A 26,717-nucleotide genomic window follows, 5' to 3' on the forward strand; every position below is an offset into this window, starting at 1 on the left:
TTGGTGTTGAAGATATAGAATTGTAAGTCATATGTTCTTGCATTTAAAAAGTTTCTACTATGAGTATGGTGCGGTGGCTCATGCCTGTAATCCCAGCACTTTGGAAGGCTGAAGCTGGTGGATCACTTGAGGTCAGGAGTTCGAGACCAGCCTGGTCAACATAGTGAAACACTGTCTCCACTAAAATTACAAAAATTAGCCAGGCATGGTGGCGGGCGCCTATAATCCCAGCTACTCAGGAGGCTGAGGCAGGAGAATCACTTGAACCCAGGAGGCAGAGGTCGCAGTGAGCCGAGATCGCCCACTGCACTCCAGCCTGGGCAACGGAGCGAGACTCCATCTCAAAAAAAAAAAAAAAAAAAAAAGTTTCTACTATATTTGTTGTGCCGTTGTTTTCTTTCTAATCCCTAGTTCTGAACATTTGTGTTCTCTTTCCCTCTCAAATTACCCTGGCTTATCTGCTGTTTTTATTGTTGTGATACACACACACAGAACCAGCCATGGTTTGCTAATGGTCTTCTGTTTCCTGACTCATTAATTTCTGTTACCACTTTTCTATTCCTTTCTCCTGTTTTCTTTTGGCGTATTTTATTGGCCTTTAAAATTTTTTCCTCAAATCTTAAGTTGAATGTTTAGTCCATTTATTTTTGTTCCTTTGGGTTTGGTAATGAAATAATTAAGGCTGTGGATTTTCCTCCAAGTATACTTCAGACTTTATCCCATTTGTTTTGATATCTTCTTCTTTATTATTTTCTAAATATTGTGTAATTACAGTTTTAAATTCCTTTTTGATCTGGCATTATTTAAGAGGGCAGTTTCTTACATTTCTAAGTGTTTAGGAGTTGGGGGGATGGGGATCTTGTATATTTATTCTTTCATTATTAATATCTACTTTTATTGCTTTCCTGGTCAAAGAATGTGGCCTGTGTTTTTTATGCCTTTTGCCATTTATTGGCAGTTTATTTGTGGCTTAAATGTGACCAAGTTTTTAAATGTTCCAGGGCTTCCTGGCAGAAGATGTTATCTTTGTTTGTAGGATATGATGTTTACTACATCTATTTCAGTCAGCCTTTTAAATTAAATTATTTGGGTCTTCTTTATCTTCCTTGTTTTTGTCTGTTCATCAGTCCTAAACTGAAAGCAGTGTCCTGAGGTTTTCTTCTGTTGTCTTTACGTTTTTCGGCATCTGTGTTTTATCCAGATGGTTCTATGCTATTTGATAAAATTTCTCCACTCTCATGCCCTCATTGTGAGGTGTATTTATCATCAGGCTCATGTCTTTCCTGGCATAGCTTGATGCCAGTCGGAGTGGATTCTCCTTGGCCCCCTCAGCATTTTCTCTGATGCTGTTGGAATCCTGGCCTCTCCTCTTAAGCTGCCTTCGTAGCGGGTGGATGGTATCTGCACTTGGCCAGCTGCCTGAGGGATGTGGGTGTGGCCCAGGCTTGTAGTTGGCCTCGCAGGGTGGATTTGTTGTTTCTTGTTGCTTCCCCAAGCTTCCACCGCACTAGGGGCCTGCTGTGGATCAGCTTTCTATTTCCTTGGGATGTGTGCAACCACCTTATTCTGGAATGTGGGGTAAACCCTGTGGCTGGCGGAGAAGCCCAGCTGCCCACAGGCACTCGGCTGCCTGTGGCCCTGCTTGGCCCTGGAGTGTTCGCTGCAAGCGGTGGAGAATGGGGCACCACCTGAGCAGGAGACGGGTTCTCCGTGGAACGGGTGTCATCATCCCATTGCCCAACGCTTGCCTCCAGCCCTGGTCGCTCCAAATGAGTAGGTGTTGGTGGTAACTTTCAGCCATATTCTCCTGTGCTTCCTGCCACGCTATAGAGTTTTCTCTAGAAGAATCAGGAGTTGGACATTAGTGTATAGATCTTCCTCCAGTCTGACCCGCACTGTATGTACGTGTTGGCAATTACTTGAAGCCTGGGTCACGGGGATGGTGCATTGTCCTGGTCTCCTGAGATCACGCAGGCTTGTGGTTCCTGCAGACTCAATTCAGGAACGAAAGCAATGACTTTCCCCTTCTGCATGCCTCCGCTCCCCCACTTTTTTGAGACAGGGTGTCACTCTGAAGTGTGGGCTGGAGTGTAGTGGCACAATCACAGTTCAGTGCAGCCTCCACTTCCCAGGCTCAAGCTATCCTCCCACCTCAGCCTTTCGAGTTACTAGAACTACAGACACGAGCCACCACACCCAGCTAATTAAAAAAAAAATTATTTTGTAGAGATGAGGTCTCACGGTGTTGTCCAGGCTGATCTTAAACTCCTGGGCTCAAGCAGCCCTCCCTCTGCCTTCCCAAGTGCTGGGATAACAGGCATGAGCCACTGCCCCTGGCCATTCCTCCCTTTTTAATTTTTTTTAATTTTTTATATTTTTAAAAAAAGAGATGGGGTCTCACTATGTTGCCCAGGCTGGTCTGGAACTCCTGGACTCAAGCGATCCTCCCGCCTCCGCCTCACAAAGTACTGGGATTACAGGTGTGAGCTACCGCACCCTGCCTTTCATCCTTCCCTTTTTTAAACAAAGTGCTTTATGACTACTTATAACTTTTGCAATTATCGCTTTGTTGGATTCTCACACCAACAAAGTAGGTCAGGAGAATACATAGAATTATCCCCATTTTACAGGTACAGAAGCTGAGGGTCACTGAGGAGAAGCTGCTCATCTAAGCTTACATAGTTATATTCCTACGAGGGCGGTACCACCTGGGAACCGAGATCATGTGGGTCCCAGTGTGAATTCGTGACGTCAGGAGTGTGCGTGCGGTGGCGTTGGGGCTTGAAACAGTCCGTGCTGGGAGTGTCTTTGGCACAGAAATTGACAAATACTACATATCAGGGCTCCCCCTGTCCCTTGGAGAGCAGTGTTGGGAGCATGAGTGAGTGTCCCCCAAGAGACATAAAGTTATAAGGGTAGAGCCTCCTCAGTGGTTTGGAGGAGGGGCTGCGTGTGTTTTTTTTTTTTAGGTGGAGTTTTGCTCTTGTTACCCAGGCTGGAGTGCAATGGTGCAGTCTCAGCTCACTGCAACCTCTGCCTCCCAGGTTCAAGCGATTCTCCTGTCTCAGCCTCCTGAGCAGCTGGGATTACAGGTGCCTGCCACCACGCCTGGCTAATTTTTTTGTATTTTTAGTAGAGACAGGGTTTCACCATGTTGGCCCGGCTGGTCTCAAACTCCTGACCTCAGATGATCCGCCCACCTCGGCCTCACAAAGTTCTGGGATTACAGACATGAGCCCCAGCTCCAAGCCAGATGATGTATTTTTAATTCTAGGAGAACAGTGACTCAAGAATGAAGTGCATATGACCACCTGACTATTAATTGACAGAGCCTAATTTCATGGTGACCAGTCAATCCAGTCCTCTTTCGAGTATATTCACACTCCGCTGCTCTGAGTTTGAGGGTGGAGAAGTTACTAAGAAAGATGAGGGAAATTGTCGGAAGGTGGTGGAGAGCCCCCCGCCCCGACTCTGCGGAGGGAGATTGGACCCGTGACTGGTATTTGTGACTACAACTGATGTGGTTATTTGTAGCAATGGCAGCTGGACCATAGTGACCTCCTCTCCTGTTAGGCACATTCCTTTTGCTCTCGGGTTAAAGAAGAAACTCAGTCCCCTAAGAATTCAGTAATTTGGGTGCTGAGGATTAGAGAGATGCCTTCAACCCATTTCCAGCTCTGCAGATACAGATAAGATCAGATCCTGAGGGATGGTCTTCGCCACGCAAGACCTCTCAGAGCCAAGGAAGGAGGTGGGAAAAGGGGTTGCAGTGGACGAAAGGCGGGGGTGCCCATCTGTGGCCCACACAGCATCTGAGCCGTGTCTCTGTCCCTGCAGTGAATGGATACCACGCGTCAGGGACCCCAGCGCACCTTCCAGAGACTGCCCACATGAGTGTCCGAAAATCCACCGGTGATTCCCAGGTAAGGGGTCCTGTTAAGGGAGGTATAGAGGTCACTGCTTCTGCAGGCCCAGGAAGGCTTCATTACAAAGTCCATCATGGGAGTCCAGGTGGCTGCAGCCCAGTTCCGCCCCCAGGTAGAAAGTGGTTGCTGTGTCTGGGTTGTTTCAGTGTTCCCTGATGGGGAGAGGGTTGGCTGATTGTGGTCTGTTGGTTTTCTAGAAGTTGAGGGTGGTTTGGAGGAGGGGCTGACGGTGATGGGGTTGAAACCATTAGGACAGAGAGGTCTGGATTCCTGATACCTGAAGCCTTTGTTTCTCACCACTTTAAGAGTATGGATGTGCCAGACAATTTTCCTTTTCTCTACCCTACCCCTCCCACGGACAGACTACCCAGAATGGAATTTAGTAAAATTTGATCATCTCATTTGATGAAGTAGCATCAAGACAGCTATGAGATGGAAGGAAATGGGAGTATGTGTACGATTTCCAAAGTGTTTTCTCAGTCTCCATCCTACTTGATGCTTATGCAAACATGTGAGTTAGGCGTCAGTAACACCTCAAGGTATGCATGAGGTCACCAAGGCTCCACCCAGTTTTGTGACCTGTGCAGGCTCACAGGATTACTCAGTGGTTAGACTGGACCTTGATGTCAGTGCTTACGGCTTTTCTAGTTGCGTTAAGCTGTGCCTGAAAAACTGAGGACTAGCCTTCGTCAGTCTACCCATAAATTACCAAGAAGATGTTCTTAATGAAGCTTCTAAACTCCAGCAACCTTTTCCAGAAATTAAAATGCCAGAACCCTGGGGGTGATAATGAAAATGATGACAATAATGATCATTGATGATGATCATGATGATAATATTGATGATGTTGATGATGACAGTAGCTGTGTATGCAGTGGATTCTATGTACCAGTCACTGAAATAAGGAAAACTATACTTAACATAAGGAAAAATGACTGGAAGAAAAATAAACCGGAGTATTGATGGTGGTTCTGTCTGCATCTGAGACCATGGTTCTCAATCAAGGGACATTTGGCAACATCTGGAGACCCATTGGCTGTTAGTATAATCAGCTGAAATGTGACGCTCAGCTTTAACATGGACAAGAGTGTTAATTTGGGGGAACATTATTTAGTCGTTCTCGTAGGAGGCTGAGTGTTGGGCTTTGATTCAGTTCAGTTAACTCTGGAAAAGAATTTGGACCTCAGTGTAGGTCAGGACTTCTTATGTTTTGATGGACTTAGAGTGAGCTGGGCCTCTTGTTAAAATGCAGATTCTATTCCGTGAGATCTAGGGTGGGGGCTGGGGTTCTGGGTTTCCAGCCAGCCCTGAGGTGATGCTGATGCTGTAGGTCTGAGGAGCACTGCTGAGCAGTGAACTAGCAGTCAGTAGCACAAGGCTGGCCTGTTGGTTTCCTTCTCTCCTCTGCTCATGTCACCCATCATGAATCAATCCTGGCTTTGTATGTTTCCTGCTGAGCTCCCAGCTTACCTTCTCAACACAGATTCTGTTAACCTGTCTGAAGTGAAACTTACTTGTCTTCTGATTTGAGGCTGTTTTGGAAGACATCAGCCTAAATTCTGATGTGGTTCAGCAACAATGACAGAAATCTGGTGTTACCCAGGGCATCATCAGGAAGAATATGAGAAACAGCTCCCCATCCTCAAAATCATTCTTTCTTCCCTAATAAAACATAATCCCTTCTGAAATACTATGAAGTTGTTACTCATCTATTTTAAAGAATGGACACTGGTATAACTGATATCTCAGAAGCTGATTTAACAGTGTGCATTATAAGCCATCGACACAGGGATTTCTCATCTAGTGTCTGTTCTTGGGGAATCTTGAGGGGTTCTGATTTATGTGCAAGGCTGTTCACTCACGCACTATTTACAGCACCGTAACACTAGACCCAGCCTAACTGTCCTGCAACAGGGGATGGGTAAAAGGGATGATGGCGCTGGAGGTTAGCCAGTGATATTATGCAGCCATTAGCAAGCATGCTTCTGAAGAAAATGCAATAATTTGGGAAAGTACGCACAACATAATATAGAGTAAAAAAGTAGGACACACATTGCATATATAGTCAGTCTTATCTGGCAGAAGGGAATCTATACTTAGGAAGAAGGACTAGAAGAAAAATAAACTGGAAAATGTATGGTGGCTCTGTCTGCATCGGAGTTCATGGCTATCAATCAGGGGACATCTGACAATGTCTGGAGACATTTGGATTGTCACACCTGGGAAGGGGGTGCTACTGGCAACTAGTGGGTGACACCAGGGATGATGCTAAGTATCTCGCAAGGCATGGGACACCACAACAAAGAAGTGCTCAACTTGAAAACATGAATCGTGCTGAAGTTGAGAACCTTTGATCTAAGATCATGGGTCATTTTATTTTCCTTACACTTCTTGCTGTTTTTCAAATTTCCTAAAATGAACACATTTTACTTTTATAGAAGACAGACACAATTTTTTACTTGAAAAAATGAAAGCTACATAGTAGGTACCAGTATGGGGAATTCAGGAGAGACGAGCTCTGGAGACGCAGGCCCGGGTAGATAGTGGCTGCCGAAAGACAGGTGGATTGAGTCAGACTCTTTTTGGACGGTAACCTTGGGAGCTGAGGTGTCATCAGGGTAACAGAAATAAATCATGCAGTACATGGAGAGGGCGAATGTGCGTTGTTCACCAGTCCCAGGATCGGGAGGTAGAATGTTATTCTTTTAGGCTGTGAAAGGGTAACATTTGGATATAAAAGCTACTACTTTTTTAAATTAAAAAAAAATTAGGAAACAGGGTGTCCCTGTGTTGCCCATGCTAGAATGCACTGACTGCTCACAGAGGTGATCACAGATCACTGTGGCCTCAGCTTGGAACTGCTGGGCTCAAACAATCCTCCCGCCTCAGCCTCCAGAATAGCTGGGACTGCAGGCGCGGGCCACCATGCCCAGCTAGCTACTACTTTTTGTCCTGGTTTGTGAACCTGCAGGCTGGTTATCCAAAAAGGTGCCAAGAGTTAAACGTAGAAATAGGTTAAGAAGGTTTGGTGTTTACAGACAGCTGTACCAACAAAGGGTCCCCAGGTATAGACCCCACTCCAGCATGCAGACGAGTAGATTCACCCTCCCTGCTGTCAGTTACCACTCATGGTAACTACACTTAAACATCAATAAATGAATAAATGAGCAAAGGAACACTTGAGATGCAGCGTGTGGGGTGGATAAAGTGGCATGTTGAGTTATAGTGACGAAACCTGGACTGGAAAGCCCCAGATCTCAAAACCCGGTTGTGATCTCTCCACCCTCTGCTTAGCTGCCCCTCCTTGAGCAAGCTGATCAGGAAGATTAGAATTTTGGGGGGTGGGGGCCGGGCGTGGTGGTTCACGCCTGTAATCCCAGCACTTTGGGAGGCCGAGGCGGACGGATCATGAGATCAGGAGATTGAGACCATCCTGGCTAACACTGTGAGACCCCATCTCTACTAAAAATACAAAAAATTAGCCGGGTGTGGTGGCGGGCGCCTGTAGTCCCAGCTACTTGGGAGGCTGAGGCAGGAGAATGGCATGAACCCGGGAGGCGGAGCTTGCAGTGAGCCGAGATCACGCCACTGCACTCCAGCCTGGGCGACAGAGCAAGACTCTGTCTCCAAAAAAAAAAAATAATAAAGAATGTTGGGGGGTGGGGACAGGGACTTTCCATGGACACCAGTAGCGTGTCTCCACCATACTGTGTCATGGGGAAGACTGATAGTGGGTGCCCCACAGTTCCTGAGGGTGCCTGCCCCGATCCTTCACTCAGTCCTTGGAGACCTGTATGGGTGGGCACAGGAGGTGGTGATCTGGTGCCACCCAGTGGAGGGTTTCAATTCTGCAGCCCTGGGGCAGTCGGCCTGGGTACTGGATAAATGCAGCCCACCTGATTCGGGGGCAGAGGCGAGGGATCAAAGGCGAATCGTCTTTTTTTATTTTTTATTTTACTTTAAGTTCTGGGATACATGTGCAGAACGTGCAGGTTTGTTACACAGGTATACATGTGCCATGGTGGTTTGCTGCATGTATCAACCTGTCATCTAGGTTTTAAGCCCCGCGTGCAGTAGGTATTTGTCCTAATGCTCTCCCTCCCCTTATCCCCCCTGCCCCGATAGGTCCTGGTGTGTGATGTTCCCCTACCAGTGTCCATATGTTCTCATTGTTCAGCTCCCACTTATGAGTGAGAACATGCGGTGTTTAGTTTTCTGTTCCTGTGTTTGCTGAGAATGATGGCCTCCAGCTTCATTCATGTCCCTGCAAAGGACATGAGCTCATTCTTTTTTATGGCTGCATACTATTCCATCATGTATATATGCCACATTTTCTTTATCCAGTCTATCACTGATGGGCATTTGGGTTGGTTTCAAGTCTTTGCTGTTGTAAATAGTGTAGCAATAAACATGTGTGCATATGTCTTTATAGTAGAGTGACTTATATTCCTTTGGGTATACTCAGTAATGGGATTGCTGGGTCAAGTGGTATTTCCAGTTCTAGATCGAAGGCTAATAGTCTTGCTGCCTTTGCAGAATTGTGTCCTAGCGGGTCCCTTCCCTTCCTGCCCACCAGTGCCTGGGCCTTTTTGTGATCCACCTTTCCGTTGTTCTGGCTTCTCACAAACTTCCCAGGAAGACCCTCTAGACACAGGAGAGAGGAAAGAGAATGGGACGCAGGGCTTGGAAACTTAAGGGACCCATTGGAGCGTGGAGTTCAAAGTGGAGAAAGAGGTGAGATGTTTAATCTCCACCACCTCCTACCTACCTCAATAATGCAATAACAGATGTTCTTATTGAGTAATTTCAGTCTTTGTCAGGCACTGAGACATAGGTGATATCTATAGCCCTGCCTTGATGGAGTTTTATGGCTGGTGTGGGAGAAAGAGTAGATAAATAACGGTGCAATTTCAGCGGTGATAAGGGCTGGAGGAGGTGGTGGATGCTGTGAGAACCTAGCCTGGTGCTGGAAATGTCAGGAATGGACGCCGTAAGAAAAGATGCCTATTCTAGGACTGGAATGATGAGCAAGGGTTTCACTTGGCAAAGAGGTGGGGAAAGAATAGCTTTCCAGGGGAGGGAATAGCATCGTGGATGCCTGAAGGCAGCAAGGGGGAACCGTGTTTACCCGTAGAGACCCAGTGCGGCTGTGGCTTACTAAATCAGCAGGAATAGGGAGGGTGGGAAATGAGGCTGGGGTAGTCTGCACAGGCCTGCCACGAGGAGCTCAGGGGTTACCCTAACTGCACTGGGAAGCCACTGAGGGGTTTTGTACAGGATCCCACCTCCTGAAGGGATGGGACCCAGATTATTTGCAGGGGAAGGAAATGGGCTGAGAAGACATTTGGAGTGGGGGGCCTGCTGAATCACTTGTGAATGACCCACTCCAGTTACCAAGCACTTCCTGTGTGGTATCACCCCCTGCCAGGCCTCAGGGTGATGCAGAAATGCCCAGGTGGGGTGTTCTGACCCCTGGGCAGGCCTTTACAAAATAAATGGAGGGGAAGAGTTCTCTGGAATCATAGGCAAAGGAAATTGAAAACAAATACTCTTATTATAGGTATTTGCAAGCCTTTACAAAAGTAGAGGGAATATATAATGAGGTACCACAAATCTATTAATTAAGCCCAACGATTACCTGCCTTTGGCCAATCTTGTTTTATTTGTGCTCCCATCCCCTCTCCCTAATCCCCTTGCCCTCCACCCCCTAGATTATTTTAAGGCACATTTCTGACTTACTGTTTTAAATGCAAATATTTCAGAATGTATCTTCCAGGAAGAAGACATAATGATAATACCATTATCATATTTAAGAAAACATTAATTCAGTAATACCACCTAATATATACACTCCAGATTCCTCAATTGTCTCAAAAAATGCCTTTTTTTCAGAAAGAAAAAAGAGAGCCAGGGGGGTCTTGTTCTGTCCCTCAGGCTACAGTACAGTGACACCATTATAGCTCGTGAATCCTAGAACTCCTGGGCTCAAGCGATCCTCCCACCTCAACCTCTCAAAGCCTAGGATTACAGGTGTGCGCCACCACACCTGGCCCCCAAATCCCTTTTATAGCTGCTTTTCTCCCCAGTCCAGGATCCATTCAGGTTCACACACAGATACACTGGTTGCTGTGTCTCTTTAGTTTTTCTCTCTCTCCCACCCCCCCCAAAAAAACTGCTTTATTGAGCTGTAATTCACATACCCATACAATTCACCCATTTGAAGTGTACAATTCAGTGTTTTTTAGTATATTTACAAAGTTGTACAACCATCATCAAATCAATTCTAGAACATTTTCATCAACCCAAACGGAATCCCCTGCAGACTTAGGCAGCCTCTAATCTTTCTGTCTCTATGGGTTTGCCTCTTCCGGACATTTCATATAAATGGTATCATACTATCTGTGATCTTCTGTGTCTGGCCTCTTTCACCTGGAATTCCAAGGTTCATTCACATCGTGGCATGGATCAGCATTCCATTCCTTTTTATGGTTGAAGAATATTCTGTCATATGGATAGAATGTTTCATCCAAGTTGTTGCCTCAGTCCCGTTGCCTCTACACTCAATCCCTTACACCTTTTTTTTTTGTTTGTTTTTCATCACCTTGATGATTTATTTTTGAGGAGTCCAGGTCAGGTGTCTTGTAGAATAACCTGCATTCTTGATCTGACTGTTCTCTTATGCTTAGGTTCAGGTTCTGGAGTTTGGGCAAGAATGCTGGACAGGGCATGTGGAATTCTTTTACTGCATTTGGAGGCACAACCACCCAGGTTGGCACCCTACTCATGAGGCTCAGTTTGCATTCTCGGTTAAGGTGCTGACTGCCAGATTTCTCCTTTGCTGGGGTACATTTTCCCTTTCTAATTTGTCAGTCATCTGTGAGGTGCCAGTGTAAGACCCTGTGAGTATCCTGTGCCCTGACAGTCTTTCCATCCACTGCTTTCAGCATCCATGAGTATCGTGGCCTGAGTCCCCTTTGACACTGGGGTTTGCAAATGGTGGTCATCCAATTTCTTGTACATTTTTTATTGGCATTCTTCTGAAATGAATGTTCTCTCCCTTCCCCTTTGGAGTGAGTTAGTTAGTTGCAGTCATTCGTTCATATTTTTGCTCAAATTGTCCCAGATTTGGCCTGTGGGAGCCCTTTAAGTTGTTTATGTTCTTTTGTTATCTCTCCATTATTCTTTGAATACTTTCTTACCTCTTGGTACAATAGGATATTCCAAATACCTTGCCTTTGAAATTAGTACCAAGGAGCTTCCAGTAATATTTGGAAACCAATTTCTAGCCAGTAGGTGTTGTCACTGTGATGAGATGTCCTTCCTTCTGGGCCCTTTTAGAGGAGCATTATGAGAGTGTGCGTGTCACATACGTGTGTGTGTGTGTATAAAATGCATGTGATGTGTATATGACGTTAGAGCAGTAGGCACAGGTTATCAGCAACACAGGCAGAGCCTGAGATTGCCTGTGACCTACCTTGGCCCTCAGTGGTTGAAGTAAAACACTGCTAATAGAGCAGAGACCAGGGAAGGTGCTGACACCTACACGTGGAACACCCACCCTCAATACCATTACTTGTATTCCTATCCTAGCCAAGTTATAGGGAGGAGGTACGACCTCTGCATTGAGCCTTATTCTACAGAGACTTACACACAGTGTTAAGTCCCAAAATATATGTTTGTGGTTGATGGAAATCTTTTTTGCCCTTCTGCAAATACACATGGAAAACAAGATATTGTCTAGGTCTCAAAGTGGAGAGATGGTGGAAGAGAGAGGAAAGAGTTATGCAGGCTTGGATTCTAATTTCCACTCCTCTGTTTACTAGCCTTGTGACCCTGGACACTTTTACTTCTGCAAGCCCGAATTTCATGATCTGTAAAATGGAGTTGATGCCATTTAACTTGCTGGGGTTGTAAGGATGAAATGAGATTAAATATGTCAGATGGCTAACCTGGAGCCTGCTGTAATAAGCAAGCACTCAGTAGAAGTCACTCTTGCATTGCTTCTCCCCTCTTAGCCCCCTCATCACCAACATCATCAGCATCCATAGGTAGACTCGAAGGCTGTTGCCAAGGCTGTCGGAGTGCTGGTTCCCCTCTCTGGGGGGCTGCAGTGGGAACATGGTGGTGATGGTGGTAATGTGTCCATGACAGGAAGACAGACTCCTGCAGACTGCAGAATCCATCCCATAGGCTACTCTTTCCCCTTCCTGCCATGTATTTGCTTGGCTAGTGTCTGTACATTAATGAACCTATGGAGAGAGAGACTCCTATCCCTGTCTCTTCTCCTTGGTGACTGGTACCTCCTGCTGTGTAGCCTCTGTCTGCCTTTCTCCCTGGGCAGGTTTGTCAAGTTGCCAAAATTGGCAGAGCTGATAACTTGGGAAGGTATAGGGTGGGCCAGCTGGATGAGATGATGTACTAAAAATATCTATGGAAGCTGTAGTTGGCCATAAAGTTGACGTCGGCCAGGAGACTGTTGGGGTCGCTAGAGGAGTTGCCGTGAGTAGAGGTACCTCAGTGAAACCACAGTGTGGATCAGATCCATGTGTCTTTGAGTGAGGTCCACAGATTCTCAAATCAGAGGTGCTGGCGACACCTGGGACCTGCTGGATCAGGCCCAGCAACTGGGAGTGCAGCTGGGACTCTATTTTGGACACTTTCCTCAGTTGATTCTGATGCACCTTGAAGCTTGAGGACCAGTGATAACCATCCATTTTACAGATGGAGAAATTGAGGCTCAAAGAAGTCAGAGTCTCTGGCCACGGTCTCAAGGCTAGTAATCATTTTCTTGTCTGTGAAATTAATGCTCTGTAAGGTTCATTTTTGCTAGACACCTTAAGGATATCAGTTTTCCTGAGTTGACTTTAATTAGCAACCCAAGTAAGACTGTATGGGAATAAGGGCATGAGACCTTAGCAGGGGCATAGTCAAGCTCCCTGGTTTGCCTAATTTGCTGATGGGCTTCTGAGGCAAAGGCTGGCCTTCACCTACATATGGTCATTTGGCCAGGTGTCCAGGGTCGTGCTGGCCTGAGGGGCAGGGTGCCCCCCACCCCGAGCCGGTGGTTTGTTCTTGTTGAAGCCCCTCCATGCTTTTTCTGGCCGGTATCTGTAAAGTGAAAGCCACTTCCTTACATTCTACCAAGGAAGAGTAAGGCCAGGCCGGCCGCAGTGGCTCATGCCTGTAATCCCAGCACTTTGGGAGCCCGAGGCAGGTGGATCACCTGAGGTCAAGAGTTCGAGACCAGCCTGGCCAACATGGTGAAACCCTGTCTCTACTAAAAATACAAAAATTAGCTGGGCATGGTGGCAGGCATCTGTAATCCCAGCTACTCAGGAGGCTGAGGCAGGAGAATTCTTGAACCTGGGAGGCAGAGGTTGCTGTGAGCCATGATCACGCCACTGCACTCCAACCTGGGTGACAGAATGACACTCCTTCTTAAAAAAAAAAAAAAAAAAAAAAAAAAAAAAAAAAGAGTAAGGTCGTGCACAAGTCCTGGGGCACATGTGTGATGGCCACCTGCAGTGCCTTAGGGATAAGCCTGTTTCCCAGGTCGCTGTGTGGCTCAGGATAGGAGACATCCCAGGTCCTGCTTGGGGATCTCTGGTATTGAACCCCTAACATAATTTCTAATAGAACAACAGAGACCCAGAATCAAACATTCTTTGGAGTCGTAGGCTCTTAGGACACGTGTAGCGTTTTGCACTGGCAGTCCTTAATTTTCTCTGCCAGAATGATCCCAGGACTTTGACAAACTGCTGAGGACCTCAGGCTCAGAGGTACTTGGGACTCTGGTTTTCTTACTGGCAGTGGAAGACGTCAAAAGGCAATATAAAGACTGAATGGAAGCTGGAAGTCGGCTTGGCTGAGAAATCCCTCCTGGCTCACGGGGTTGGGGGAGCGGGGAGTCAGGGAGGTGACCGAGCAGCGCCTCGGTGCACATTGTGTGCTTAGGTTTGACGTTTTGGACCCGGGGGTTTCAGAATAAAACGTCGTGTGCTGAGTCCTCAGTGCCTGGAGGTGGTGGCCTTAACTCTCTTCTCCCCAGTGGATTCCGCGGCTTCAGGCGGCAAGCGGCACGCGGAGCGTTCACCAGCAGAGGGCAGCGGAGGGGTTAACTTCCCAAATCACAGACTGAGAGAAGAGGAGGGGAGACCTGGTTTGGAGCAGTTCTCTCAGAGCCTGTGCAGGAGGCTTCCTTAATTCGCCTTCAGCCTGAGAGCTGGGCGTGGGAACAGTGTGGGGTCAGGGAGACCCCTACCTGCCCTGGCCCAGAATATGGTGACTTAGGAGTTGACAGCAGACTGAGCATCCCTGAACTTCCCCAGCGCCTCCACCCTCAGGGAACCTGAATGGGGGTAAAAAATGTCCAATATGGAGAACAGCTTTGACGATGTTTCTTGCCTCTCTCCCCAGAACCTGGGATCCTCATCGCCAAGCAAAAAGCAGAGCAAGGAAAACACCATCACAGTAAGTGGCTCCCGAGGGGCGCCCTCAGGGTGGGCTGCGAGCTGGGGCATTTGGCTGGGCTGTTGCCATGGCGATGTGGACCGCCAAGCAGAAGTGATGCCCAACCTGGAAACGGGGAAGTTCCAAAGCGCGGATTTCACTGAAGTTCCCCATCCACATCCCCCTCCCACCTCCCCTTCTCCTGTCAATTTCACATTTCACTTCTCTCCTGGTGAACAAGTAGAAGGATGGTGGCTGGGATGATGCAGAAGCCATTTTTTTTCAGGGCAGGAGGGGAAGGTACGCGTGCGGGAGTGGGTTGAAGGGGGTGGACTGTACTCAGCGCAAGTGATGTGACGTGTAAATTACAGCCACGGCAGGGTTGCTTTTGTGCGGGGTAACTTCTGGAAGATGTCAAAGTTAAAAGCAAGAGAAAGCGTCCTAAGAATAGAGTTCCTAGGAGTTCCTGAAGGGGAGCAGGCAGCTTCTGCCTAGAGTGGCCAGGCTGCCTCCCAGGGCGCTTCGAGATGCCCACCCCACCCACCCCCATGCAGAGATGAGGGGGAGTCCCACACCCCACCTCTGCTTCTCAGCACTGTGTTTGGGGCAGGTGGGGCTGGACATCATTGCCCCCTGAGGGGCACAGGCCTGAGAAGTGTGGTTGCAGGTTTGCTATTTTGGCACAAGGGCAGGAGAGCAGGGAACGCGGGATTGCTCTCTTAGACTCCAACTCACACAGCTCTGAGCCATTCCGACCACCCCCGTAGAGACAAAACCAAGAGTGGGTGCATTTCCCTGCTTCATCCAGGCTGCACATCCTGCTCTGGGAGAAAAAGTTTAGGTAAACAATTACCAATAACAATTGCTGCAACTTTTGTGTGCATTTATTATGCACACGTAGTGATCCAAGCCGCTCATTTAATTGTCCATTAGCTATATGAAGTGTGAGTCGTAGAATCAATATAGTATAATGATGACGAACGTGAACTCTGAGGCCAGAGTGTCAGTTATATTAATGACTGTGCAACAGCATGGGGCAAGTTTCTTGACTTCTTCCCATCTCAGTCATTAACTGTCAAGTGGGGAAATGGGGGGTAGCGGGTGGTCTGTGCCTTAGGGATGGTGTAGAGACTAAATGGGTCCATCCATGGAAAGCACTTAGAACAGAGCCTGCATATAGTAAGGGCTCTGTACACACTGTCATCTGTCATCACCCTGTTTACATATGAGGAAACTGAGGCACAGAGCTGTACGTTGCTCACAGTCACCCACCTGGGGCGTATCAGGATTTGAAATCTATGCCCTTACCACGGTGCTCCTCCTGGAGCGGGCTTGGGTTCCTTGTGTCATGAGCTCCTTTGGAATGCCCTGTGCTGATGGACAGTGTCTCCAAGGGCTGGGCAGAACGACTCAGCCTGCTTGGACTGTGGGGTAGCAAGCAGCAGCCCCCCTGTTACTGGTGGAGTTGCTGGAGCTGGTGGGTAGGGGTGTGGGCAGGCTCAGGTGCAGAGTTCCAGAGGGTACAGTCCCCATCTTCAAATTGTCACAAAATGCCCCAGAATGCTGGGGCACAGCAGGAGCTCTCCAGAGTCTTTTGAAATACATAAAAAGGAGGGGGAGGAGAAAGTGGGGGGTCAGAATGGGAGACATATTTGAATTCTAGAAGAAAAACAAAAATGCAAAGTGAAAAGCAGAGTGTTATGTCGTGGAGGGTTGCCTTAAAGGCGTTTAGTGACGGGGCCCAGGCCACAGAGTGGGGCACCTGCTGGACTCCATCTTGCAGCCAGAGCTTCGGGTGTGGTCAGAGTGGGCTGACAGCGGCCCTTGTTGGGCCCCTGATGGGCAGCACACCTCGCCCGTCCCTGCCTTCCCTGTTCCTTCCTGCTGAGCCATGTCATTGCTTCTCATGAGGGAGTCTGCAAATTGTATTCTGAAGCCTCCAAGACCTTTTTTAAAATGCAGATTCCTGGATGGCACCCCAGACCTTCAGTTGTTTTCTCTGGGGCCAGACTGGAAAATCTGCATTTGAACCAGTGTCCCCAGAGGTTTTAAGTAAACACTCATGCCTTGGAGCATTTTTTGCCAAAGAAACTGAGCAAAGGAGGGACTGGCCAAAGGTCACAAAACAAGTGAGGAGCAGAGCCCAGGACTTGAACCCAGGTCTCCTGGCTGCCGGCCCAGGACACTTCCCACTGTACCACCTGGCCTTGGCCCACAGGTCTCCAGGACTTGGTGCCTTTTCCCTTCCACACAACACCGCTCTCCCATGCCCAGCCTCTCCCTCTGGGTTCTGATCCTCCAGAGTTCATAGTTTCCCAAGAAGGAGACACTCGGGGGGAAGGGATGGCTCAGGTCTCGGGGCTGGGGCGTGAACTTCCCTGTCTGTGGTGTGTAGGGATGAGGTGAGCTGCTTCCCGTGCTGTCTGATCCCACAGAGCAGAAATTTCCAGGCCTGGTCAGCAAAGGCTGGTGGATCCAGAGCAAGAATGGAGCTGGATTCTGACGCTCCTTTTTCCCCAGGCTACGGGTTTTCAGGGGACAGACACATGGGCTCCCTGACAGCAACGGGCAGAGGCTGGCAGCCTTGCTGGATCTTGTTTCCGCTGTCCTTGCTGTGGGGCTGGCAGGTGGAGTGTGCTGTTTGATTGGGAGTGACGGGTGCTCATGGCAGCTCATAGCCCTTGGCAGGAGCATGAATGCATCTGAACCTAGAGGGTTTCAGAAAAGATGACAACAAAGCCACCTGGCCACGCTCTCACCTGGAAAGAGGAATTTGGGGACTCCTGTGGTCCTCAGCTTCAGGGCTTCCCAGCGTAGCCACAGAACCCGGGGTGGGAGCTAGGGGCTGGAGGTGAACCCTTGGGGTCGTGTCTTCTCTTCTTCTCTGTTCCACAGAGCTCCAGGGCTGGCTTGTTCCTCTCCCATACCCTCCCAGATCAGCTTTCCTCTGGGAGAAAATTCAGAGCCTGTTGTCAAATCATTTTCCCTTCTCTGCTGCAGGCAAGATGGTCAAACAGGCCTTGCAGGGAGCTTGTGGCCTCTGTTCCCCACAGGTTCCTGCTGGACCAGGACTTGGGGGAGGGGTGTGCCTTGGGTCCTCCCTATGTCAGCCCCCTTGGGTGAGTCACACGTGTGTTCAGTGGCTCTCGCACCTCAGCCAGGTGGTTTTCTGGCTGCTGTGTCCCACTGCGTACCCCTTAGAGAGCTTCTGGGAGGCAGCCCTTGTGCTTCTGGCTGCTCCTGTGCGGAAAAGCCCTGCAGGAACCCCAGCTGCACAGTGGACCCCAGCAGTTTGGAGGGTATAGGGGTGTCACTCCATTTACCTGATGGTTGGAGAAAACAGAGTTGGTGCAAGAGCAAAGATGCGGCTTTGTCGAGGACACTGGTCTCCGGGGAAGTGAGGGTGGGACTGCCTGCCGGAACTTGCCCTGAGCAGTGCACATGGGGAGGCGTGCCCCCCTCTGGATCCCTTTTGATCACCCTTCCTTTTTGAGCCCCTGCCTTGGGTGGGGACCTGGCACATTTACACCTCAGTGTGTTGGAAAGGTAGTGTGACAGAGGCTAAGAGCCTAGACTGAAGCCAGCTTGGCTGGGTTCAGACCCTGGGTCCATCCTTCCATGCACAAACTGTGCGATCTTGCATAAGTGACTTAGCCTCTCTGTGCCTCAGTTTCCTTACTTGTAAAATGGGGATAATAATAGCACCTGCCTTTCAGGGCTGTTGTGAGGATTAAATGAGCTTATACATGTAAAACGCTGAGAACTGTGGCTGGCACATTATTTGCTTTTGTTGAACAAACAGAAAGTGGATCTTTAGGATGGCAGTGAGGCTCCTGCTATGCCTGGGAGGCCTCGGGAGGAGGATGAGGTGTTTCCAGAGGTGCAGCTGGACCCTGGTATTAACCATCTGGAAGATGTCACCCAGGGGAGGACAGGAATCCACATGTGGAAAGTCCTGTCCCACCTTCTCTTCCCTCCTTTGGCTTTGGAGCACCGCAGGATGGAGCTATGTGGCCCCCCCAGCCCTTCTGATCCAGGGACATAGGAGCCTTGACTTTGAGGTCTGGAGGTCACAGAAGGACACAGCAAGGATAAAAGTGGTGGCCCAGGAATTAGGAAGCTAGTTCTAGACCCTGCTCTGCCACTTATAGTGAACTAGAGAGTTAAACGTTCTGTGTCTGAGTTTCCTCATCTGTGCATGAGTTTGCACTAGACCATTGCAAATAAACATCGAGGCTCCAATTGCTTCCAGGACTTCTGCACACACACACCTCTCACCATGCCCCTCTGCTGCCACTGCCTCCCTCTCTCCGAAGGGACTATTCTTCCATCTTCCATCCCAATGGATGGAAACATGCTTCCTCTCCACCCAGGTCAGTCAACTCAGGGTTTCTCAACCTCAGCACCATTGACCTTTTGGGTTGGATAGCACTTTGTTGTGGGGAGCTGTCCCGTGCATTGTAGATGTATATCACCTTCCCTGGCCCCTACCAACCAGAGGCCAATAGCATCCACCCCCGACCCCACACAGCTGTGACAACCAAAAATGTCTCCACATTGCTAGATATTTCTGAGGTGGGGGCAAAATTGCCCCTGGATGGGCATCACTGAATTGACTTCACGGTGCTGTCAAGGCTTCTTGTAGAGTATCCCAGGCTTCTTCTAATCCCCTCTTGACTATGCTGCTCCGAGCTGCTATCATGACCCCCCGTCCCCCATCACTGCAGACTTCCCTGGTGGCCACAGTTGCGTTCTCCCTCCAGCGTGTCCTCTGTGCTGTAGTGGTGGTGCTCACCCCAGACAGCAGCCTGATGAATTGTTACTTTCCTGCAGGGTGCTTCTGTGGCCCCCACTGTCCTGCTGCCTTCAGGACAGACCTCGGCACCCCTGCAAGACCCCCTCTCACCTCAGTCTTGTCTACTCCCTGATTCTGAGCTCAGCCAAACTGAGCAACACAGTCCCCACCTGTGGGGCATATCCTCTCATCCTGGGTCCTTTCCCTTCTTACAGTACCCTTCTCACCTTCCCACCCCTCTGTCTGCCTGGGCCCTACTATTATTACCTAAATCTAATATTCCTCCCCTGGACCCCCAGTCCTTCCAGTAACCTCAGCACCTCAGGCTTACTCCACTGGCAGGTTTATCCCGAAGAATTACAGTGACTTATTTACAGAACTGTTGAGAGCAGAGATGGTGCCTTACATCCCTAGCCTCCGGCCACTGCACCAAGAAACATCTCCTGAGCACCCACTATGTACCCAACACTGCACCAGTGAGGAGGGAAACGGCAGGGAAAAGATGGTCCCCATCCCCTTGTAGAACAGGCTGTCTGGCAAGGAGGAGAGACATTAAATAAACCATCACGAGAAATATCATTACAAATGTATGCATGCAGATTGCTGGGAAGATCTAGCGTAACCATGGCACTGAGCAGCCTTTTGACGGATGTTTGAATGGAAGGTGGATGAGCAAATAGCCCATCACACAGCTTCGTGGTCGAGGCTTGAACTCTGCAGGCAGCTGGATCTAGATTCGGATACCTCGTTTCTGTGATCCTCAGTTTCCTCATATACGATGAGGCTGTTCTTCCTCCCCTGTGGAGTTGCTGGGAAGATGAAATGAGAATACATGCAAAGCCCTAGAGAGGGTGCCTGAGTCAGGACTCCCCTGCAGGAGTGAGGATTTGGAGAAATCCCAGTGGGCTTCCTGGGAGGGAGAAATTCCAAAATGAGAGAGGACAGAGACAGTGGCAGGCACCTCGGGGCTCCATCTGAGGACTGGTATCCTCAAGGAGTGACAGAAGCAGCAGGGTGATGAGTCCTTAATGAGTCCCCACATTCTACTGCCTTCACTCTTCTGCCCCAACCTGTTTTCTGTTCCTGCATTAGTTTGCTAAGGATAATGGCTTCCAGCTCCATCCATGGCCCTGCGAAGGACATGATCTTATTCTTTGTTACAGCTGCATAGTATTTCATGTTGTATATGTACCACGTTTCCTTTATCTAGTATATCGTTGATGGACATTTAAGTTGATTCCATGTTTTTGCTATTGTGAATACTGCTGCAGTGAACATATGCATACATGTGTCTTTATGTAGAAAGATTTATATTCCTTTGGGTATATACCCAGTAATGGGATTGCTGGTTCGAATGATAGTTCTGTTTTTAGTTCTTTGAGGAATCACCACATTGCTTTCCACATGGTTGAACTAATTTACACTCCCTCCAGCTGTGTATAAGTGTTCCCTTTTCTCTGCAACCTCGCCAGCACCTGTTATTTTTTGACTTTTTAATTATAGCCATTCTGATTGGCATGCCGTGGTATCTCGTTGTGGTTTTGATTTGCCTTTCTTTAATGATTAGCAGTGATGAGCATTTTTGCATATGCTTGTTGGCTGCACATACGTCTTCTTTTGAAAAGTGTCTGGGCTGGGTGCAGTGACTCATGCCTGTAATCCCAACACTTTGGGAGGCCAAGGTGGGTGGATCACCTGAAGGTTAGGAGTTCGAGACCAGCCTGACCAACATGGTGAAACCCCCATCTCTACTAAAAATACAAAAATTAGCCAGGCATGGTGGCGGGCACCTGTAATCCCAGCTACTTGGGAGGCTGAGGCAGGAGAATCGCTTGAACCCAGGAGGTGGAGGTTGCAGTGAGCTGAGATCATGCCATTGCACTCCAGCCTTGGTGACAAGAGCAAAGCTTTGTCTCAATGAAAAAAAGAAAAAGTGTCTGTTCATGTCCTTTGCCCACTTGCCATGTAGGATCTTAAGAGCAGGGCTCTGTGGCTTGTTTATCTGTGTGTCTTCCATTGTGGTGGGCACAAGGTCTCCCCCAGGGGCTGCCCCTATCCCTGCTAAATGGATCACAAATGCTGGTTCTCAAAGTGTGACCCCCAGACCTTCAGCATCACTTGAGAGCTCAGACCCCATCCGGAGCTCCTGAATCAGACAGTGGGTGGTGGGACCCAGCAACCCATGCCCTCTAGGTGACTCCGAGGCATGTTCATCCTTGACTCTGGGACAAGAAGGGAACTGAGTGGTACTTAGGTGGGTCTCAGTCCTCCTCGGGACTTCCATGGCCTTTTAGGTGGTTGGCTTGGAGCCAGCCAGGATGCATCATTGAAGGGGCTGTCCTTGGTACTGTCTCCCCTTCCGGCTAGCAGGGTCTGTCTGCACAGGCCTCCTGGGGTGCATGGTGGCATCCTCACTCCGAGGGTAAGTCAACTCAGGAAGATTCTGGGGAACAAGACTAGCCAAGACCCATTTCTCCTTCTGCCTGCCCCACGTTTGGCCAAGCCTCTTCCTGACATGGGAAAGTCCTTTCTTCCTTTTTTTTTTTTTTTTTTTTTGAGACAGAGTTTTGCTCTTGTTGCCCAGGCTGGAATGCAGTGGCATGATCTTGGCTCACCGCAACCTCCACCTCCCAGGTTCAAGTGATTCTCCCGCCTCAGCCTTCCCAAGTAGCTGGGATTATAGGCATGCGCCACCAAGCCCGGCTAATTTGGTATTTTTAGTAGAGATGGGGGTTTCTCCATGTGGGTCAGGCTGGTCTCGAACTCCCGACCTCAGGTGATCCGCCCACGTCGGCCTCCCAAAGTGCTGGGATTATAGGCGTGAGCCACCACGTCTAGCCAGGAAAGTCCTTTCTTTGTAGGGAATGTTTCCCCAACAAGAGGGCAAGGCCAAGAGCAGTTTGAGTGAGGAAAGATGAGGGAAAGGGGAGAGAGACCTGCAGGGCAGGCCACTCCAGAAGGCATTCAGACCCGCCTCTGAGTACCCACAACTCTACTTGTTCCATCATTCTTAATGCTCAATTTACTTTAATGTCGTAGTTAATTTATCATTAAATTTGATTGAAATTTTCATGGACTGCATTATTCAGCAAAATAAAGGTGGACTGTGATGACCGTGATTTGTTTAAATAAGAATAACTGGAACACAAAATAAGGAATCTGTGCACTTTTGAAATCCGTCCCTTGTTTTCATGATTGCCTGCTTGGCAGTGGGTTGTGGAGGTGCAGGAAGGAAGGAGACTTGTCTCTGGACACACCTTGGGGACTGGGCCCGAAACCAAGGCTTGGGGACACGGTTTTCTGATGCTGGCCCCAAGGACTGGCCCTCCCTTCTCTCACTCAGGTTGCTGACGCCTGGGAGAAAACTCTCCAGCCTCAGCTGATCTTCATCTAGCCTTTGTTTTTTTAATCCATCACAATGCTAATTTTTTAGAGCTCAGGAAGCTGTGTGCCTTTTTTTTTTTTTTTTTTTTTTTTTTTTTTTTTGAGACGCAGTCTCGCCCTGTCGCCCGGGCTGGAATGCAATGGCGCAATCTTGGCTCACTGCTACCTCCACCTCCCGGGTTCAAACGATTCTCCTGCCTCAGCCTCTTGAGTAGCTGGGATTACAGGCGCCTACCACCATGCCCAGCTAATTTTTGTATTTTTAGTAGAGACAGGGTTTCATTATGTTGGCCAGGCTGGTCTCAAACTTCTGACCTTGTGATCCGCCCACCTGAGCCTCCCAAATTACTGGGATTACAGGCGCAAGCCACCACCCCCTGCCACGAGGTGCCTTTTAAAAAACTATCTTGATTTTCCCCACTCATCATTATATTCAGATTAAATATTTTTGACAGAATTTTTTTTAACCCAGGCTAAAGTGCAGTGATGTAATCATAGCTCACTGCAGCCTCAACCTCCCAGGTTCAAGAGATCCTCCTGCTTCAGCCTCCCAAGTAGCTGGGACTACAGGTATGCGCCACCATGCCTGGCTAGTTTTGTTTTTTATTTTTTGTAGAGACAAGATCGTGCTGTGTTGCCCAGGCTGGTCTCGAACTCCTGAGCTCAAGCGATCTGCCCGCCTTGGCCTCCCAAAGTGTTGGGATTACAGATGTGAGCCACCATGCCCTGGCGAGGAATCTTACATGAATAGTGTTGTATTCTTAGAAGTTACACATATTGAAAAGGAGAAAGAGGCCCAGCACAGTGGCTCATGCCTGTAATCTCAGCACTTTGGGAGGCCGAGGAGGGCGGATCACTTGGGGTCAGGAGTTTGAGACCAGCCTGGCCAACGTGGTGAAATCCTGTCTCTACTAAAAATACAAAAACTAGCCAGGTGTGGTGGCACACACCTGTAATCCCAGCTACTTGAGAGAGGCTGAGGCAGGAGAATCACTTGAGCCAGTGAAGCAGAGGTTGCAGTGAGCCGAGATCGTGCCACTGCACTCCAGCCTGGTGACAGAGCAAGAGTCCGTCTAAAAAAGAAAGGAAGGAAGGAAGGAGGGAGGGAGGGAGGGAAAGAGGGAGGGAAGGAGGGAAGGAGGGTGGGGAGGAGGGGAAGAAGGGAAGAAGGGAGGAAGGGAGGAAGGGAAGGAGAAAGAGGAGAAGGGATTATCCTTGGCAGAATTTGGTGCAGCCCTGTCATCTCCAGGGTCCTCCACATCATTCCTGCCTCTGATCCTTTTGCTGAGTCGCGTTTCCCTCTAGGGTGGTGGGGACCTCAGCCCTCGCCTTAACCACATGCAAGGATCCGGGAGGAGGAGGCTCCTTCTTTTGTTGGGGACTTCTCCCCAGACTGTGACTGAGGTCTGTGCCCTGGCAGCTGGGGAAGGGTGTGCGCTAGATTTACTTCTAGCTGCCTAGGAGCTTCCTGAACCAGAGGTCACAACTGGAGGTCCATGGGCCTGACTTTGCTGGCAGAAGAGTTTGTTGGGCCTACATGGTGTTATTGTTTCTATCATTATTGTTTTTAACCTTGAATTAATTGCCAACACTTAAAAATGGAGACACTTTGCCTAAAAATCCCCATTTTCAGCTTCCCTGGAGTCATCACATAATCCGCCAGCACTGCTCTCCTCAGAAGGGCTTGATGACAGTTGGCAAGAGCTGAGCAGGATCTGCTCCTTGGACGCATCTCCGCAGCCTCTGACCCCTGCCCAAAGCGGAGGCTGTCCGCCCCCCTATCCCAGCTGCAGTTTCTGTAACGCCGTCTTCCCTCCTGTCCCAGCTGCAGTTTCTGTGACGCTGTCCACCCTCCTATCCCAGCTGCAGTTTCTGTGACGCTGTCCACCCTCCTATCCCAGCTGCAGTTTCTGTGACGCTGTCCACCCTCCTATCCCAGCTGCAGTTTCTGTGACGCTGTCCACCCTCCTATCCCAGCTGCAGTTTCTGTGACGCTTGGGCACCTCACTGGCTTGCATGCCCCGCCTAGCATTGGAGTTTGTGTCCTGGGCCCAAAACCTCAGGGCTGCACCGTTTTTTAATGTGTGACATTTTCCACTTCAGCAGGTGCTTGGGCTGCAAGGAGGGGTTAAAGACTTGTAAGGCTCAGGCCTTGCTCCCGCAGAGGAAGCAAATTAGCCCACGTCCTAGGAGAGGTGGGAATCTGGGGCCTGAAGCTGCCTCCACACAGTGGGGAAAAGCCAGGGAGCATTACAGATGTGCTTGGGCAGAAAAGTCTGAGACGACCTGAAAATTTCTGTCCTTCACTCTCCTTAGCTAGGGCCAGCCTTACATGTGCAGCCCAGATTTCTTTTTTTTTTTTCTGAGATGGAGTCTCACTCTGTCACCGAGGCTGGAGTGCAGTGGCGCAATCTCAGCTCACTGCAACCTCCACCTCCTGGGTTGAAGCAATTCTCCTGCCTCAGCCTCCCGAGTAGCTGGGATTACAGGCACATGCCACCACGCCTGGCTAATTTTTGTATTTTTAGTAGAGAAGGGGTTTCACCATGTTGGTCAGGCTGATCTCGAACTCCTGACCTCATGATCCCCCACCTCAGCCTCCCAAAGTGCTGGGACTACAGGCATGAACCGCCATGCCCGGCCTCCCAGATTATAATTTTAAGCTATATCTGTTCGTATGATACACATCATGACATAAAATTTGCAAGGTAATCTCTCACCCCTGACCCTCACCCACACAGTTCCTTTCCTTGGAAGCAAACAATGTTATCAGTTTCCAGAAGTATTCTATATGCAAATAGCCAAATGTGTATTATACAGGTGACCCTTGAACAACATGGGGGCTAGGGGTGCCCCCTCCCCACCCATAGTCCAAAATTGACATATAACTTTGGACTGCCCTAGAACTTAACTACTAATAGCCTCTTGTTGAGTGGCAGCCTTACTGACATGAACACATATTTTGCATGTCTATGTGTATTATATACTGTATTCTTACAGTAAAGTAAGCTAGAGAAAATAAAATGTTAAGACAATTATAAAGAAGAAAAATATAATTACTGTTCTTTATGTGGAAGTGGATCATCCTCAAGGTCTTCATCCTCAACGTCTTCACGTTGAATGGGCGAAGGAGGAGTAGGAAGAGGGGGGGCTGGTCTTGTCTTCCTTTTTAAAAAGGAACTGTAATACTCTTTGCTTGCTTTTTTTTTTTTTTTACCTTCATCTAACCGTATATCCTGGCACACTTTCTTATTAAATTTTTTTTTTTTTTTTTGAGATAGAGTTTCGCTCATACAATGGCGTGATCTCAGCTCACTGCAAGGCTGGAGAGCAGTGGTGCCATCTCAGCTCACTGCAACCTCTGCCTCCTGGGTCCAAGTTGTTCTCCTCCCTCAGCCTCCCGACTAGCTGGGATTACAGGCATGCGCCACCACAGCCAACTAATTTTGTATTTTTAGTAGAGACGGGGTTTCTCCATGTTGGTCAGGCTGGTCTTGAACTCTCGACCTCAGGTGATCCGCCTGCCTCGGCCTCCCAAAGTGCTGGGATTACAGGCGTGAGCCACAGTGCCCAGCCATTTTCCTAATTAAATTTAAGAACTTTATCACCGTGTCCTTTCTGATTTCCATAGATGTCTATCTCATACTTTGTTTAACCGTTCCTCTACTGATGGACATTGGAGTTGTTTTCCAACCTCGAACTGCCATAAATAGTGCTGTCGTGAAAAAGCACATATGGACGTCACTGCCGCCATGCAACTGTATCTGTTGGATAGACTGTTATGCAATTGCTGGGTCAAAGGCGCTGGATGTTTGCAATTTTGATCCTAGTAAACTGCCGTCTAGAGAGGTGATACTGGTTCACAGCCCCTTTGGGGTGGGGTTGAGCACCTGTTGCACCTCATGTGAAATGCTGGCCCCTGGAGCACGGGAAGATCCCTGTGCGTGTTCTGTCAATAGGGAGGCTACTCTAGTGCCATGTCCCCTGGGAGCAAAGCCTTCCTCGCTATTCCAGTCTCCAGCAGGGTCATTCTTTCTTGTTCTGTGCCCTACAGATAAACTGTGTGACGTTCCCTCACCCAGACACGATGCCGGAACAGCAGCTGCTGAAACCAACCGAGTGGAGCTACTGCGACTACTTCTGGGTAAGCAGCGCCTCAGTTT

General features: G+C 48.8%; 1 protein-coding gene across 10 annotated transcripts in view; it reads left to right on the forward strand.

Annotated features, from left to right (window-relative positions):
• GAS7 (growth arrest specific 7) overlaps positions 1-26,717 on the forward strand; it is a 287,263-nt gene that overhangs the window by 224,213 nt on the left and 36,333 nt on the right. For all 10 annotated transcript variants that reach the window (XM_055256001.2, XM_055256002.2, XM_055256007.2 and 7 more), the window contains exons 4-6: positions 3,838-3,923; positions 14,343-14,396; positions 26,609-26,698. In XM_055256001.2, coding sequence (XP_055111976.1) covers positions 3,838-3,923; positions 14,343-14,396; positions 26,609-26,698 — 230 coding nt within the window. The remainder of the gene's footprint in view (positions 1-3,837; positions 3,924-14,342; positions 14,397-26,608; positions 26,699-26,717) is intronic.

This window comes from Symphalangus syndactylus, chromosome 20 (assembly GCF_028878055.3).
Source record: "Symphalangus syndactylus isolate Jambi chromosome 20, NHGRI_mSymSyn1-v2.1_pri, whole genome shotgun sequence".
NCBI lineage: Eukaryota > Metazoa > Chordata > Mammalia > Primates > Hylobatidae > Symphalangus > Symphalangus syndactylus.